This window comes from Paralichthys olivaceus, chromosome 15, assembly GCF_024713975.1.
Source record: "Paralichthys olivaceus isolate ysfri-2021 chromosome 15, ASM2471397v2, whole genome shotgun sequence".
NCBI lineage: Eukaryota > Metazoa > Chordata > Actinopteri > Pleuronectiformes > Paralichthyidae > Paralichthys > Paralichthys olivaceus.
Genome location: NC_091107.1, coordinates 17980988 through 17997704, shown reverse-complemented (window position 1 = coordinate 17997704; position 16717 = coordinate 17980988). Strand labels below are relative to the sequence as shown.

Genomic DNA, 16717 nt, shown 5'->3' with positions numbered 1-16717 from the left:
CTGTGGAGGAGGGGGTCTGATCGGCTGGGTTAAGCGGCGGGGAAAACAAAGAAGGATGTTTTAAAATAATACCTTCAAAATAAAATCATTTAAGAGCACTTTTAAGCAAAGGAAGCTGTATGTTGAAAGTGCTAAACGGAAGCGGACTGTGGGTCGATTGGCGAACTTGACAAATCAGTCGATTGACTCCATTTTGAAAAAAACCCATCGATAGGGGCGTGGAGCGAGCGAAGAGCGAGCGTTGTGGAGAAAACCCGAGAAATTGAGGATTTTAACTTGAATTGTTTTAGTGTGTGAGGAGTTGGTGTGAATACGAGCTTCTCTCTGTCGGTAAAATGGGAAACTGTCACACCGTTGGACCGAACGAGGCCCTTGTAGTTTCAGGTAACGTTTTTTTTTTTCTCTCTCTATGCGACGTATTTTAGCTCCGCGGGCCTCTGTCTAATACCTGGAGCTGACGGGGGCTATAACATGGAAAACCCAGAGGAATATTGACAAGATACTCCAGGCCTTTTATTCCAGAAGTATCTCGTGTACAAATGCGTTAAAACAGACGGAATGTACGTGTAATACTACCCAGCCCACTTCAATGTGTGTACGGACACACGCACGCACACGCATGTTTCCATGTTTAGACTGTGGATTTGCGTGTTAATGAAAACGTTCGCTCCTTTACACCGAGTTTCTTCTCGGAAGTGTTTTCATTTTAAATCCACCTGTTTCCTCCACTCGCCTACGTTTTCGCCGTGTTGCCATGCCTGTCCTCATCCGTCATGGCTGCTGAGGTTGTGGCTTGATTGGTTTGCTTCCACATCTGTTCCTACGTTGTTTACCCGAGTGTCACACTTGATCATGGAGCTGCTTTCATTTAATTTACTTCAGAACAGACATCAGTGAAATGTTTTCAGCAGCAGAGATGCAGTACATTTTGATGTATGTGTTGTCCCTGTATCTGATCACTGGTGGTGGGATATGATAATTCTATAAAGCTACATGTACATTCTGAAATTACAAGTGTTGCAGACTGTTTGGCACACATATCTCTACCCAGGAATTTTCTTAATCCCAGGGGCCCCTTAAATAAAGAGGCCAGCACCTCCTCTTTTGTGTAAAAGATGTTGGTTCACACAGACTGACATTGGATTTTCATTCAATCAAAATTCTCAAACCTTTTAGAGATCTGTTTTAAAATCTTAGGATCTACTTATTGAGTCGATCATTTCTATGTTATCAGTTGATAGTTAGAGTAAACAGCGTGCTGCTGCTTTCTCCATTGATCTGATATGGAATGACTATTAGGAATACCTTTCCCACTGTTCAAAAAAAGAAGTTGTGTGTCAGTTTCTATATGTGGTTTGGTACTTTATTGCACAAACAATGTAACTGAATCTGTCAGGGTGGTTTCCTGTCTGACCACTTTCGATGTAACACAAAACAGTAACTGCAGTGGGATTTTTCCATTGTGAGCAAATGTCAGTCACCACATAGAAAAACATAGATTGTGACACAATTATCTGTGGAAATGTGAAACAACACCACTTCACCACTGAGTTGTGTCAGTGTGACTTTTCAAGAACCAAGCACTGCATCCTGAAAAGTGATGTTGAAGATGGGATTTCCGCTTGTGTAAACTCTCATTCATTTGCCTGGAGCACCTCCCCCTATCGTGCACTGAATGCCGTCAGGAATCTCAGTTATGCCAGTGGTAGACCAGAGCAACTGGGACTAAAATGGTGTGTGGCTCCATTGCCTACAACTTTAGTTGGCATTGGCATTTGGCAGGTGGGTTGTGAATTTTCATAGTAAAAGCCTGCCCCTCCCTCATTTCGTCATTGAAATACCGATTCTAATATGTCTACATTAGATTATATCATAAGAGAAGGTATCCAATTCCAAAACATATCTTTTAATAGAATACATTCTGATCATGGTCAGTGCCTGGTCCAACTCTCAAGAAGGAAGAGTTAATTAATTAATTAAATTATAGTATAACTATAAAAGTACAAGCTGTATAGCTAATGGATTGATTGTGGTCAGAAAGGGACATTTTGGCTACTTGAAATTTCACTATATTTCCATTTTCTGTCTGTTTTTGATAATATCACTGTTGATGGTAAAATCTTCAGTGTGTCCTGCTGTAATGTTTGGTTATAGGGGAGTATGTGTTAGTGAAGCTAGCCCTGCTCCTCCCCCTCCTGAGTCCGTCAGTTAACATGGGACAGCTGGGAATGTCACACTTAACACTCCAGATCAAACTATCAGAGCAAGGCCACTGAAAGCGGCCGTTATATGTGGCCTAACTTAACATGCATCTCATCTAGAATGATCTGGCATTTATTTTAAAACTGTGGTTATGATCTATAAGAAGTGTTACATTCCTCTAAACCTGCTTGGTTTGAGACATACTGACTGCATGTTACAATTACTTTAACCTGAGCAAGGTTAAACTTGAAATAAGCAATAATTGAGTTAAGACACCTGGAGTATTCTGACCTTAGTCACATTATGTATAAGTTTTAATCGCATTATAATGTTCTGTTGGACTGTTCACAACATTTTGTAATGGTGTGGGGGTTGTGATTATGAATTAATTAAATGATCCATATGTGCAGCAACATTTTGGCTTTGGGCTCTATTATTACATTAAGTATCAACACCCGATAACATTATTGGATCGGATCAGTCCCAACTCTTAGCAGTTTCTCTGCTCAGAAGATAGGAGGAGTGCTGGTTTTTATTTCCTTTTAAACAGGATGTGGTCAACTTCCGTAAAAAACCACTTGCAGAACCTGGAAAGTGGGTCAGGGTCTCGGTGTAGATGTTTCATCATACTCCTACACTACTAGGAGCTTGAAATAAAACATACTGCTTCAATTACAGGACAATGTATCAATGTATTATTATTCCATGCCCTGTGAATATGAATGCATCATGTGTGAATGTGTTAAATTGACTGCATTCTCAATGTTGTTTTCCAGCTGTTAAAAGTCATTTAAGGCTGTGGGCTGATGATGTAGCTTATTGCATTTGGCATTTATTTTATCCAAACTATTAAAAACAGAAGCTATTACAGTTTTTTGAGATTTATCCTGTAGCCCCGTGACATCTCTGCCCTCTGTGTTGTTCTAAAGGTGGCTGCTGTGGCTCAGATCAGAAGACGTATGTCGTTGGAGGCTGGGCATGGGCCTGGTGGCTCATATCTGACATCCAGAGGTAAGATATGTCTGTTCTGGCTTCAGATCATAGATATTGTTAAAATGTCCCTTATGGAGTCTTAAATGGCACAGTGCTCACAATCTCAGTCAGACACCATGTTAACCACAGGTTGGAAATAAATCTCCTACTTTCCACCATTTAGTTACCATGCAGGTGTCTTAACCCAGCATAATATACATAAATATGTATCTTTCCAACAATATGCAAAATATTTCACAGTACTTTGGGTTTTGTTTATTAATCATAATAAAATACTAGGCTGACAATTCAATTTGTGATTTTGCAGAGTCATCTATTCTTCTATTCAAGAGTCTTCTTTTTCTATATGAGTTTTTATTAAGCACCAGCTTTAGGTCATGTCTTAACTCAGCACAAGATATTATATCATTTCATTATTTTTATAGGAGAGCAAATTTAAGATACAGGTGGCTGGTTATGTTCTTTTTTTCTTATTGTCAACAAATCCAATGAAAAGATCAAGCCAACAACAAATTGATCTCTAAAGTACCCCAAACGTGTTTCATAGTCCAAACACATTAAACTTGGACACTATTGCACTTTATGATATCTTCTTTTGTTATAAACATGGCCACTGTAGTTAATATGGAGGCATTCGCATTTACACTGTCCTGGTGCTGTAAATACACAGTTGTGCAGAAAATGATTCCTAACAAATGCACCGTTTCATTTTGTGATCGGATATTTTCTAAAAACAGCTTGGCTTTGATTATTTTAATGTTTGACAGATGTGTAAACACAGCGGCTCCTCACTGTCCTCAGATTTGAAATGCAGCTCTCTCTCAGAGCTCTAAACCAGAAAACAAAACCTTTAGTCTGACTTTATCAAGTCTAAATAAAAAAACAACACAGAACCTACAGGGGCTGCATTTACACTTTTTAACTTGCTCTGTGTTTGACCTTTAAGCCTCAGTGAAGCATTTAAGCTACCCTCTGAAATGTGCTAACTCAGATTTGTGATTCAAGTTGCTGATTGAATTTCAGTGAAATGTGGCCAAATTTATGGGACATGGAACATGAGTGCCTTTAGACGCAATCTCGGATTATTCTGACTAAACGAGCCAAACATAAAATCTGGCATTACATTTTGTACAAATTTGGAGCCCCTACACAAATTCAACCTCACAATTAAGTCAACATAATACATTATAATTTGGATGAAAAATGTCGAAGCGAAAGGTGAAGTGAAAGAAACAGTCTCCTAGGAAGGAAGAAGGAAGGGTCCCCCAAAAGTGGACGTAGGAGTAAAGAACTATCAAATGTTCCACATATAAACAATGGATGCATATACATGCCAGGTAATAACTATTTACATGGATTTTTTTCAAGTGTAAATATTTTTCACACAAGCCATAATTGTCTTAGGGCTTTTTTTAAATCTAGCTTTTCTACCAAAACCAACTGAATCATTTAGGAAAATCTTTATGAAAATGAACTGATCCGTGATGATATTCCTTGTCTCTGGAGCTCCTGGTTTTTTATATCATGTTGTTTACTGTTTGTCTGCCTCTTTGTTTCTTCTTTGCTAACTTGCTTTGCTCTGGTGTCAGTCTCACCCTGTCTCAGCCCTAGTGTGTCTCCTTCAGGTTACAGTTTTCCCATTAAGCTAGTTTAGTTGCTAGGAAACGTAATGGTAGACCTCAACAACCAAATAAAGTTGATGCATATGTGGATATATAAATCCCCATTTTGAGACAAGCTACCCAGGAATTGTCTATTTTTATTTTGGTCATGTGCAGTTTGATAATTATTTCAGATGCTTTTTTGGATGATAAAAAAAGGAGAGATGCTCTCGCTCCTCCTCAGAGCAATAACCATTCGAGCTAAAATGCCTGTGTGCATAAGCCAGTTGTAGCAGTGCAGCATCATAAAAACAGCAAGAAGGAGCATAGCTTCCCGCTCGTGCTGCAGTAATCATGTTAATGTCCAGGTCTCTGACTCATTGATCCAATTCTTGAGGGAAGAAGGGGGAGGTGGAGCTTTTAACCAGAGAGCCTTCTCTCTAACTGTTGCTGCTCGCAGCCTCCCTTATATGACGCTGACTCCAAGACAAGTCAGTTTTTATTATAAAGGGAGAGCTCTGGCTATTTTATCAGCTATGAAACAGAACCTCATATAAACAATCCAGCCAGTCCAATATTGAAGCTGAGGATATATTGTTTGTGAAGCACATTCCTGTGTAATCTCCATACAAATGTAATCTTGGAGAGTCACTGTGGGATCAAGAATCCTGTCAACACTGATGTGAGTTTTAATCTGTGGATCTTGCTCTTTGTCCTACATTATTCAAACATCTATTAACAAGAGGCAAGATTAGCTCAGCTGTAGCTTTGACATCTTTGGTTTTCTAAAACGTGTTGCCAGCAGCATGAAACAGCCTTCAGGGCTCAAGAACCTGTAAAAGCACGAGGTCAGGCTGTGTCCTTCACCCCATATCTCTTTCTTCTTCCTCTTGACCATGGTCACTGACATTCCTAACAGCTGTTGTTCAACTTACTGTTTTGCCTCTGCTATTCCCGCTGCCTTCCTGCCTACGTAGAATGTCTCTGGAGGTTATGACCATCCTCTGTCGCTGTGAGAATATCGAAACCTCGGAGGGTGTTCCCCTGGATGTGACAGGGGTGGCTCAGGTAATGCATTTCAAAAGACCCTGAAAAAAAACAGTGGCTGGTGCTCAGGACCAAAGGAGGATTCAGGAAAATGGTTCAACTAACAAGCTAACACTGTCTGTGTGTTTAGGTTTCTTTTTTCTTCTGCAGTCAAAAGGAGACAATCAGCTGTCACAAACTTGGGCTTCACCATAAAGCTGAACTCTTAGTCACCTATGGCAACGGGGGCATTAAATGAATGCTATCTATATAAATGGCTGTAAAAAAATTTAAGAAACCCAATGCAAAATGCTGATTGCATTTTCTAACAACAACAAAACTCTGACAAAAACCTAAATTCTACACTATTTGTCTTATGGACAGCATCTCATTTTGCTCCGTTGTTAGTGATCTGGAGTCCTTGGGTGAATGGTTTCACTTTGTCCTGTTTTTTTCCTTATGTTCTGGCCCCTCCCTTCATTTGCTTTCCCTCCGAACATGTCAATTTTTATTTTATATTTTTCCACATTCTTCACAGGATAACGCTTGAGATTATGACCCTGCAGCCCAAGTGTGAGGATGTAGAGACAGCGGAGGGTGTAGCTATTACTGTCACTGGGGTGGCTCAGGTAAATCACCACTCTTTTTTGAGAATGCCAGTTCAGACTCCACTAACCCACCCACCCCTTTCCTTTTTCTGGCATTACCCCATGGCATCACAGCAGAGGTGGTACTTCATTCACGGGGCTCAAGTTAAGATGTACACCTGCATTTTTGATAAAGACATGTAGATGTACACACAGACTCTGAAAGGGTTGTTTTCTGCATGACTAATTCTGATATCCCAGCAGAGCAACACCAGTTAAACTTACCTGACCGAGCTGCACTCAGACTAACAGTAGCACTGTGTCAGAAAAACACACACAATCTCATTATTCATGTTATTTTCAGTCGTTGAGTGAACTTTGTCCCAATTTGACAAAAAAGTAGTTCTTTCTAGAGCTGGATTTTGACTTTAGCTTTTACTACTTGATTGTTCAAATCTTAACACCACCAGAATATACTCTGTTCATTTGACCACTTGTAATGTTGAAGAGAAAATCCACCATAAAATAAAATACTACTTTACATCGTACTTAGAGTAACTCTGCTCACACGTTGAAAGTTAGAAGCATACATTTAAGCCCTAATGTATTGATTATATTTAAATGTAGCACTTTTCAGTGTTTTTCAGAATTCTTCATATCACGAAAACAAGGATAGCCGTAGTCAAGGATAGCATGTCATTACAAGCAACTTAATTTACAGTAGTGAGAAAAAAAGAACCGTAAATATTGTTTGCTAAACAGATCATATGAATGAAGAATATTTATTCAAAGTTTTAAAAACACCCTGTGTGGACTTGTCGGACTCTAAAACAGTCATAGCATGGATATCTGCTGTCTTCACCAGAAGCTAAAAATGTTGGCTGTTGCGGACAGAGGCTAATTCATTGTATGACAATAGTTGGCGGCCTCTGAGATTAGCTATATTAAGACTGCTGGTGGACATTGTTGATAGTGAGAAAAATATTCAGCATGTTGAAGAAGTATTCTCAGTAATTTGCTGCTCCTCAACCAGACCTATTTCCACTCTCTGCTCTCAGTGATCGTCACTCTCTATCCCACAGATTGAAAGATAGTAAACATTAATTAGTCAAAGACCTGTGTCAGCTATGAACTGACGAACCTTTCTATCTTCACTTTATAACAACGTCAATGAAAGAAAGTTATCACAAACTACTGTAATTAAAGCAGTTTTACACAACAGTCATGGAAACCCAGTCTGGACTTGAGTCTTAAGGAAATGTGCTCTTGTAAACAAGTGCTGACTGAGTGCTAAACTAATGTAATAAAAAGAAAAATTGCTTTTTATGGTGGATTTTCTCTCTAATAACTTGTAAGATAAAATACCACTACTTTTCTGCATTTCCATTTCAAATGATATCCTGTTGTTATATATCCCTTTTTTGTCTGCATGACAGTATTTTGTTTCTGCATTTAAAAACCTGATGCCTCATTATCAGTTCTGTATTTTAGCCACAGTCATGCCAATGTTCCTTTCCTCTGTGTTTTCCTACATGCATGCTGACAATGAGTGCACTGTTTGGAGCTGAACAGCCCCTCACTTTCACACAGTTCACTTCACAGAGAGGCTCACCATGCCTCTGTTTCATTGGTCCAACCTAAGCCACAGTCATTGTGGAGCATGTGTCCCATGGCAACAGGGGTTTTGTATCCATCTTAAATTAAGTGGACACCAAATGTTTAGGATCAGAGGGAGGGATCCAGCAGCAGAATGTTAATTAAGGATATTGTTTTTCCTTTTGTGGCCAATAAATCATATTCTTCAATGTAACTTTGAGAAGGATCTTTTTTTCTTCCAATTTTCAGTAAAATGCCATGAACTGAAGGAAAGTCTGCCGTTAGTTATAGTTTCTGGCCTTTGAGGGACAGCAATAGATGACGAAATAGTTTTTCCTTTTTCAGTTTTTTCTTTAAGAGCTCTGAGTTTTCCAGAGGCAGGAAGTGGTGTCACGAGTTGGATGATGGGGAGCAGGTCAGGAGTGAGGGACAACAAACAACCATAGCACACAAATCCTAATTCCAGCCACAGCACGGCGCCCCCTGCTGTCTGTCTGAGCTGGCCTTTGTGTGGCTGTGTGGCTGAGTTGTAGCATTTTCTCTTTACAAACGTGTTTCATTGGAATGATGTCCACCCTCCCTGACGTTGTGTTGCCCTCATTCCTGGTATGAGTGCATGTTGCAAATTTAAACCATGTGCAGACCTCTCGCCTAAGGACCCAGCTCATTCTCTCTCTTCTTACAGCTCCAGTGGAGTGCATCACCCAAGACCCTCTGTCTCAAACACACTTTGATTTCTTGATTGTTTTTGACCTCTTACTGACTGCCCTTGTGTGTATCTTGTAAACCTTTTGTCATTGCCAGTGATTTATTTCCCTCCTTTAATTCCTTCAAATTTAAATGGTCCTGCTTCTGACTTAATAACAGGAGTGTGCAGTAGATTTTGTTTTGTCACAGTATTGCCATGAATATAGCTTTGATGTCAGACTTCAGTGTACATTTTACTAAAATGTAGAACTTAACAGGAACAATATCCTTGCTTTGCTTATATGCTTTGCTGATTATCTTAAGAAAGTAGTAAATAGTTTTAAAGTCAAATTTACATCTGCATCCACTGACATTGATCACCATTGTAAAGATTTATAAGAACAAAGATATTAAAGAAGCACTACCCATAAATAAACTAAAATGAAGTTAAATGTATTTGTAATTTATCTGGCCATGGACACTAAGCTCCATGGTACTATCGGCCAATCCTGTTTCATCAGGGATGCTGTCTATATACAAGATAACGATTACAGTGATCACCGCTGCAGCCCTTCATCTCTAATACCAGCTATGCAACAGGCAGCATCTTAAATAATGTGTTTAGAGTCATGTTTTCTGGATAAGAATTAAAGCAGTTTATCACAGTCTAAGATTATTTTGGCATATCAATAGCAGTGATGCATGCTCCTAAGTGTAAGGCATTTCTTCCTCAAAACAAATAAGGATTTATGCATTTTATCACTAGAGTAATATTCTATATGTGTGTTCCATTATATTTACTTTCAGCTGTTTTCTATATCTTACTGATGGTGTGTGATAAGTGATAATTTTGTCATGTTATGTGTGCCACACCTGTGCATGCCTGTATTTGTGCTTGTGTTGTGCCTGTGTTTGTGTGTGTGTTCAGCTGATGAACTTTGTTCATGTTGGCACTAGGTGAAGGTGATGACAGAGAACGAACTGCTGGGTTACGCCTGCGAACAGTTCCTGGGGAAGTCAGTCGTGGAGATCAAAAGTGTCATCCTGCAGACCCTTGAGGGTCACCTGCGCGCCATCCTTGGTGGGTAGCCTCTATTAGCTGCATGACCTTGTCTTGTTTGTGTGGTTGTCTACTACTTCTCTACTAAATTGAGTGGAAGGATGCCGATTGGTCAGAGAAGAATTCATTACGTTTTGGTGCACATCCAGTACATTTTTTCACTTAAAAAAAAATATATATATATATATATTAAATAGTTTTAATAAGTCTGTTAAGTGGACAGAGATAACTATAGGTCTGATCACACCCAAATTGGTCAAATATTTCTCAATAGCTGTGTGCATTCATTCATTCAGTCTCTACTAACACTGCTTGCTCGACACACATTGACATCAGAGCTGGTAAAAAAATCTATAATGTATGAAAACACTCACTGTAGGCACATTACTTGATTACTTTAACCAAATTATTTAAAGAACATTTGTTAATGAGCGATTCCGTCCTAAACTTTTTGGTGTGAACAGGGCCTATATGACAATGTCATGGATATGTTGGTCATTTTTCTGTCTTGACATAACACAGGATCACATCCAGTGTGCTCACTTTTACTTTGACTTATTATATGACAGTGATGGGAGAAGGAACAGTTAGGACTGAAAGGCACTAACAAATGTTTCCATCTTTTAGGTACCCTAACTGTTGAGCAAATTTACCAAGACAGAGACAGATTTGCTGCCCTGGTGCGAGAGGTGGCAGCACCTGATGTGGGTCGTATGGGCATCGAGATCCTCAGCTTCACCATCAAGGTATGAGAATTAAAAATATAAGGTTTGCGTCATTATATTTTTATCACTGAAATACCTGTTTCCAGTTGCACAATTTGTTTAAATTATAAGAGTTTAAACTATACTGTTTCTCCACATGTAATCCTCTCTCTGACAGGATGTATATGATAAAGTGGAGTACCTGAGCTCCCTGGGTAAAACTCAGACAGCTGCAGTACAGAGGGATGCAGACATCGGAGTGGCTGAGGCAGAGAGAGATGCTGGCATCAGGGTAAGACAGGCTTTAAGAGGAAAGTAAAACTTAAAACAGGAGCAATTAAACAATGTCATTTCTCTCTCTTGCTAAGAGTTAAAAGCTATCTCATTAGCAAACCAACATATTGCTCTGAATCAGTCGCCCTGTCATCACTGTGTGCACACAATCTTTTACAGGAAGCTGAGTGTAAAAAGGAAATGATGGATGTTAAGTTCTTAGCTGACACAAAAATGGCCGACTCCAAGAGAGAGCTGGAAATGCAGAAAGCTTCCTTTAACCAGGAAGTGAACACAAAGGTAATAGATAGGTCTGAATATACTGATATATACTGTCTACATCAAACATGACAGTAGAGTATTGATAAAACCTCCTGCCTCTTCTAGAAAGCAGAGGCTCAGCTTGCATATGAGCTTCAGGCGGCCAAAGAGCAGCAGAAGATCCGTTTGGAGGAGATAGAGATCGAGGTGGTACAGAGGAAGAAGCTGATCACGATTGAGGAGAAGGAGATCGACAGAACTGAGAAGGAGCTCATCGCCACTGTAAAGAGACCTGCTGAGGCTGAAGCCTACAAGATGCAGCAGCTGGCAGAGGGACAGAAGTGAGTGGAGAGCCACACAGTTAGCCCAGTTCTGTACACTCCACAGAAAATCACATGTGTTCATTTACTCGTAATGTTACATTCTTTTGGGGAAATCCAGTTCAAACCGCTTGGGACAGGCAGCCACTGCAGAGACAACCAGGAAGGAAACGTAAAACAAAAAAAAAAGAGGATTATGTCCTTGTTTTATAGAATATCTTGCATTTAAAGATACAGTCCTTTCTGCTAATGATAACAACAGAAGGACACATTATTCTAACATGCAGCAATTGACATGCAGTAAGTCTCTTTAATGCTAGACAGCATTTTAAAGGTATTAAAGTAGGCAAATTCTTTTAATTTAAATAGAAACATTTGAAGTTTTTATGGTCAATCATGTATAATTGACCAATGATTTCAAATTAGCACACGTCACATATTACAGAACGCAACTGTCTGCCAAAAATAGTAAAGACCAAACATTCCTTATAATGCTTCTGTAACCCTCCTCCAGGATAAAGAAGGTGCTCACGGCGCAGGCTGAGGCTGAGAAGATCCGCTGCATCGGTGAGGCAGAGGCCGCCTCCATTGAAGCGGTGGGAAAAGCAGAGGCTGAGAAGATGAGGCTGAAAGCTGAGGCATATCAGCAGTACGGAGATGCTGCTAAAACTGCTCTGGTCCTCGAGGCTCTGCCCAAGGTCTGTGTTGTACATGTACATGTATTCACCGCTGGCTTTAGAGCGAATGAACAATATGTGGGAAGTTTGGTTTATAACACCACCAGGATTGGTACCAAAGTAATCTATGAACAGCTTATTCTATTATTATACACAAAGTGTAATAAATAATCATAGTTGGTGTAATTTAAACAAGAAATATTGTTTACTATTCTGAAGTGGTATCCATTTTTACTCCCCAACATCAATAAAGTACTAAAACACTCACTCAAGTCAATTATGGATCCGCAGCATTAATGAAGCTGTGTCTCCCGTCCCCTCCCAGTGCATTTCCTAATGTTTCCTTTATATGCTTGGCCTCGTATTTGTATCATTGAAATGAAGTGAACGTCCTCTCTTACAGATGCCATGTGTGTAAATTGTCTCACATTTATGTTCAGCCCTAGCAATGTTATTATGCACACTAGTGAGAGTTACAATCTGTCAGGGAAACATGTCTTTGGTACCAATATATAAGTCGCACTCAGTTACCGTCAGTCCTCAGATGTACGGATGATGTGCAAGTGTTTTGTCAGTGAAATAACAAACATACACGCTGTTGTTTTTCTATCAGATTGCCAGTAAAGTTGCTGCACCTCTTGCTAAGACCAACGAGATAGTCATCTTGAGTGGAGAAGGCAGCCGTGTGACCGGAGAGGTGAACCGTTTATTAGCGGAACTCCCTGTCTCCGTCAACGCCCTCACTGGAGTGGATCTGACTAAGGTGAGATAGAAATTGTTCTTCGCAGTTCGTTAATGTATCTCATCAGACCCCTCTCCCAAGGTTTACATTGACATTTTTTGTTATTAATCTTGACCAAATTTTGTATGTGACACACATGTTAATCCGGTGCCATACTTTACTATAGCTATGTAATGAATAATTTTTTTGTGGGGTCAAAAAAAGTCTGTAATCTGATTTTATTTTAGAACTTAAAATGTAATTTTTCTTTTTTTTTTTCTTTAGGAGAATTGTTTTGGTGGCATGTATAGCTTGTAATGTCTCCATGTGGTGTAGTTCTTTCTCAGTGATCCAGATAGTCGCACGCTGTTATAAAACTACAGTCAAAGACCAACATGGATCCCTTTCAGAATTTATCACAGTACACTAGGACTCTGATACCCCTTTATATTAGTTGTACTTAACAAAGTTTTTAAATTTCAGGTCTTAAAAAGTTCTTAAAAGGTTTTAAATTGAACTTGTTGAAAGCTGCTGAAACCCTGATTATAATATATTGCCGTGGTTTATGAATGTGTGACAGCACATGTTCCTCACTCTGTTAAAACTAGCCAATCCCTTTCTCCTCAGATCCCTCTGCTGCAGAAGATGATGACCCCACAGTGCCAATCAGCCATCTAATGAATCAGGCCAGAGACTAATTCCTCAGATCCTTCAACATATATCTGCCTCAAGCATGATAACAGATTTTTTAGTCTTTGACCCACTTATGCAACTGCCTTTGACCAGAACTACTTGACACCAACCAAGACAGTTTATGCGTTTTCAATTTTCTGAAGGAAAATAAGCTGGGGCCTTACTTCTATAGGACCAGACCTGTCGGTTCTCCTGTTGTTTTTAAATTCCAGTTTTTTGACAATTTGATTTTTTTCACACTGCACTAGTTAGCCACGATTATATGCTGCAGTCCCGTTCTGTCCTACCAGTCATCCAAAGCAGAGTTTGTTCTTTTTTAATCTAGTAGTGTTAAATGTCATTTACAGTAGGTGCTGTAAAGAATCTAAACTTAATTCCAGAGAGGCCGAACACCAGCTGTAACACCTGTCAACATTTTGACATTCACACCCATGAGTACGTAGTAGTTTTAACTGTATTATTAGACGATTAAGTACATAAACATCTGCCAAAGTGCTCAGAACCACATCTGAAGTAGTTCTTGCAACAATAGGTGTCTCCAGGACCACAGTTTGCAATGATGAATATTTTACTCCTCTCCTGATTTCTCTCTCTAGTTTGATGTTCGCTCCTTCCCTGTCAGTTATGACACTTTGGGAGCAGAGTCAAGTGTGTGCCAGCTCCTGACTCTTCATCGAACAGTGATTCATCTAGTAGATGAAGTAGTTTGAAGTTGACTGAGCACAGTGTGAAATCTGAACCTTATACTTTTAAAATTGTTTCTTATAGTTTTATAGTTTACCTCTAACTGAAAGTTTTGGATTACCAGACCGCTGTTACATTCAAATTTACAGTAGATCAGAATATCAGATGTATTTGTATGATAATCCTAACCTCGTGGTATGTCGTCATGTTGCCTGTCTCCTCGTTCTGATGTGCAGTGCCTGTTCATCACTTAAGTGCCCAAACCTTTAGGACAGTGGTTTGGCTTTAGTTGGATTGGAGTGTATCCACTGTGTTATAGAGATAGAAGATGTTTAAGTATCGCTCACTGTTCTCATCACATCTGCTTATACTAACAAGTGTTAACTTTTCACCTTTGTTGCGTTTGGACACAAAGGCAGATATACACTAAGCAAACACATAACACAAAGCCATACTTAGAAAGATTAGCCTTAATGGAGACCCTGGATGCCTGCCAGGCTTACTGAACATTTCCCTTTTACCTCAAGTAGCACATGGTAGATGCAGGGTCTGTGCTTTAACTCATTTGTTACTCCTCTCTCACTTTCCTCCCCCTGAAATGAATTGTCAGTCCTACTCACCTGTGGTTGTGTGTTTCTCAGATGTCATTTAAATGAAATTTTACAGACTGTGTACATACTTTGTAGCTTTAAAGAGTAATGCCTACACTAACATTTGCTATGGCAGAATAGTGATAGTGACCTCTGACTCCTGTGGCTTGAAAGTTGTCGCTGTGTTGCATCTGCGACCACATCCCACCTGTGACGTGAAAGCAGCTAGAGCCAGTGAGAAGATGAAGGAGAAGCATGTGATCAGTTGGTAGACACTGTACATAGTGTTTGTTTGAGTGGTCTAGCATATATGGTCGGATTGGTTAGAACAACACCGACTGCATCGTGTAAATTCAAGTGAAGAGTAAACTTTAATTTGCTGGTCATTGAGTCAGCCTCAATCTTAAAACCAGTTTTAATGTTTTGACTTATGAATTTACATGTTCTTACGATCAGATTAAAGTAGGATGACAGTGTTACATGATATTTTGAAATGTGGAATGACAGCTTGCAACAAGTAGCAGGTTTCAGCCTCTAGGTGGCAGCGTCTGAGCAGGATTTGAACCCATTTTATTGAATGAGCCTTTTGTTGTTGCCTGTTACAAACATAACCTACATTATTTTTTTTATATCAACCTGATATATGAACACAGTTAGGTTCTGCTACCCCCTTTTTTTAATTTTGCATTTTGCATCTGTTTAATCACATTGTGAATGTTCATTAACCACTTGTCAGAGTCTGTGACCTGTAAATATTTTGAGTTCTGTTTCAGTGACCATAATAAGTTTATTATCAATATCACACCATTCTCTTATTTCCCTGAAATAAACACATAACGTTGAAGTTAAAGCTCATTTTCTAATCTGTTCAGTTCTGCTGCAACTATTTTCTCTGCTCTAAATGTTAGTGAAAACATTGCATGGCTTTTTGAAAACTAAATATATTAATCACTACGTTTTTTCAGCATAACATGAAACTGCCAGTATTTTTGAAACATGTGATTATTAGAAACTAATATCAGTCATAATTCACTGAAACCCGACACTGTCCTGGTTCCTTTCCACCCTGTGATGGTTCACTGCAGCCTGGCAGAGTCTCCAGTGTTTCACTTCACTAATGCAGCAGTGGTTGAGAGAGACTGACACCAACACCACTTTACAGTCGGCAGCACTGTAGATCATTGACAGATCTCCTCCAGATCCGACACCAACATGAAACCTTCACACACCCAGTTGAAAGGCTGCACCGCTTTCTAGTAGCTCACTTTTATGTAACGATAAAAACAGTGGCTCGTCTGGAATACAAAACCTCAATGTTATATTTTGCAATGTTACTTGAGAGAAGCAGATACACAGTGCCTTTGTTGAATAGTGTGACTGATACTTAAATGTGCAGTTTGCTCAGTGCGAGATGGGGGATGTTCTATCAGGAATTTACTGCAGGACATAGATTTACTTGTAGAATATGTGAACTTTATACATATATCGTTTTCAACTACGTTTTTCTCTTCTATTGTATTTTCTTTGCTTTAACATTCAGTACAAGGGAACACACACACAGTACATATATATAGTTATTGTTATAGTGATATGATAAATATAAATGTAGCATAAAGTAGCTGTTTCTGTACAATTTGCAGTGTCTAATCAGGATCACAGCAACTTCCTGTTTCTCCAGGTTGCATTGGAGAAGCGAATGTGTTTAAAGACCAAAAGCTCCAGACCTACACCACAACTCTTGTCTGCATCTGTCCACCTGTCATCTCTCATGGAAATAACATGAAGTCTCCATTAAACCTATATTGTGTATTTTTCTTGTAACACTGGCCTTTGTAAAAGTGACCCAGCATGGCTTTTCAGGCATGTGTTCATGTTATTCTGTGTTGTGTGTAGCCCTGTAATAAAACGCTACACCACCTCCTGTCAGCTTCTCTGTCTGTCTGTTACACTTCTCGATTAGTAACGCTTGATTCGGTTTCACAAACTGTCTCATCCGCCTCCACATGAGGAGTTCCATCACAATATATATTAGACATGTCAAA

At 39.4% G+C, this 16717-nt stretch overlaps 1 protein-coding gene across 2 annotated transcripts; it reads left to right on the top strand.

Moving 5' to 3' along the window:
• Positions 1 to 23: 23 nt before the first annotated feature.
• Positions 24 to 16596, top strand: LOC109628570 (flotillin-2a). Of its 2 annotated transcripts, none has more exons than XM_020085717.2 (11): positions 24 to 384; positions 3132 to 3213; positions 6361 to 6451; positions 9650 to 9773; positions 10380 to 10498; positions 10635 to 10748; positions 10910 to 11029; positions 11117 to 11331; positions 11825 to 12008; positions 12601 to 12750; positions 13336 to 16596. In XM_020085717.2, exons 1-11 carry the CDS (start codon positions 336 to 338, stop codon positions 13384 to 13386), a joined length of 1299 nt encoding a protein of 432 aa, XP_019941276.1. In that variant the 5' UTR covers positions 24 to 335; the 3' UTR covers positions 13387 to 16596. The 2 variants fall into 2 exon arrangements, with proteins under 2 accessions (XP_019941276.1, XP_019941277.1); XM_020085718.2 differs by lacking the exon at positions 6361 to 6451 and adding an exon at positions 5774 to 5864 and having other exon boundaries at positions 185 to 384.
• The last annotated feature ends 121 nt before the right edge of the window (positions 16597 to 16717 follow it).

Coding starts and splice junctions, on each gene's coding strand:
- LOC109628570 (XM_020085717.2), top strand. CDS start 336: ATGGGAAACTGTCACACCGTTGGACCGAACGAGGCCCTTGTAGTTTCA. Junction 10,749..10,909: donor AGAGAGATGCTGGCATCAGG/GTAAGACAGGCT, acceptor AATCTTTTACAG/GAAGCTGAGTGTAAAAAGGA. Junction 12,009..12,600: donor TCCTCGAGGCTCTGCCCAAG/GTCTGTGTTGTA, acceptor TTTTTCTATCAG/ATTGCCAGTAAAGTTGCTGC.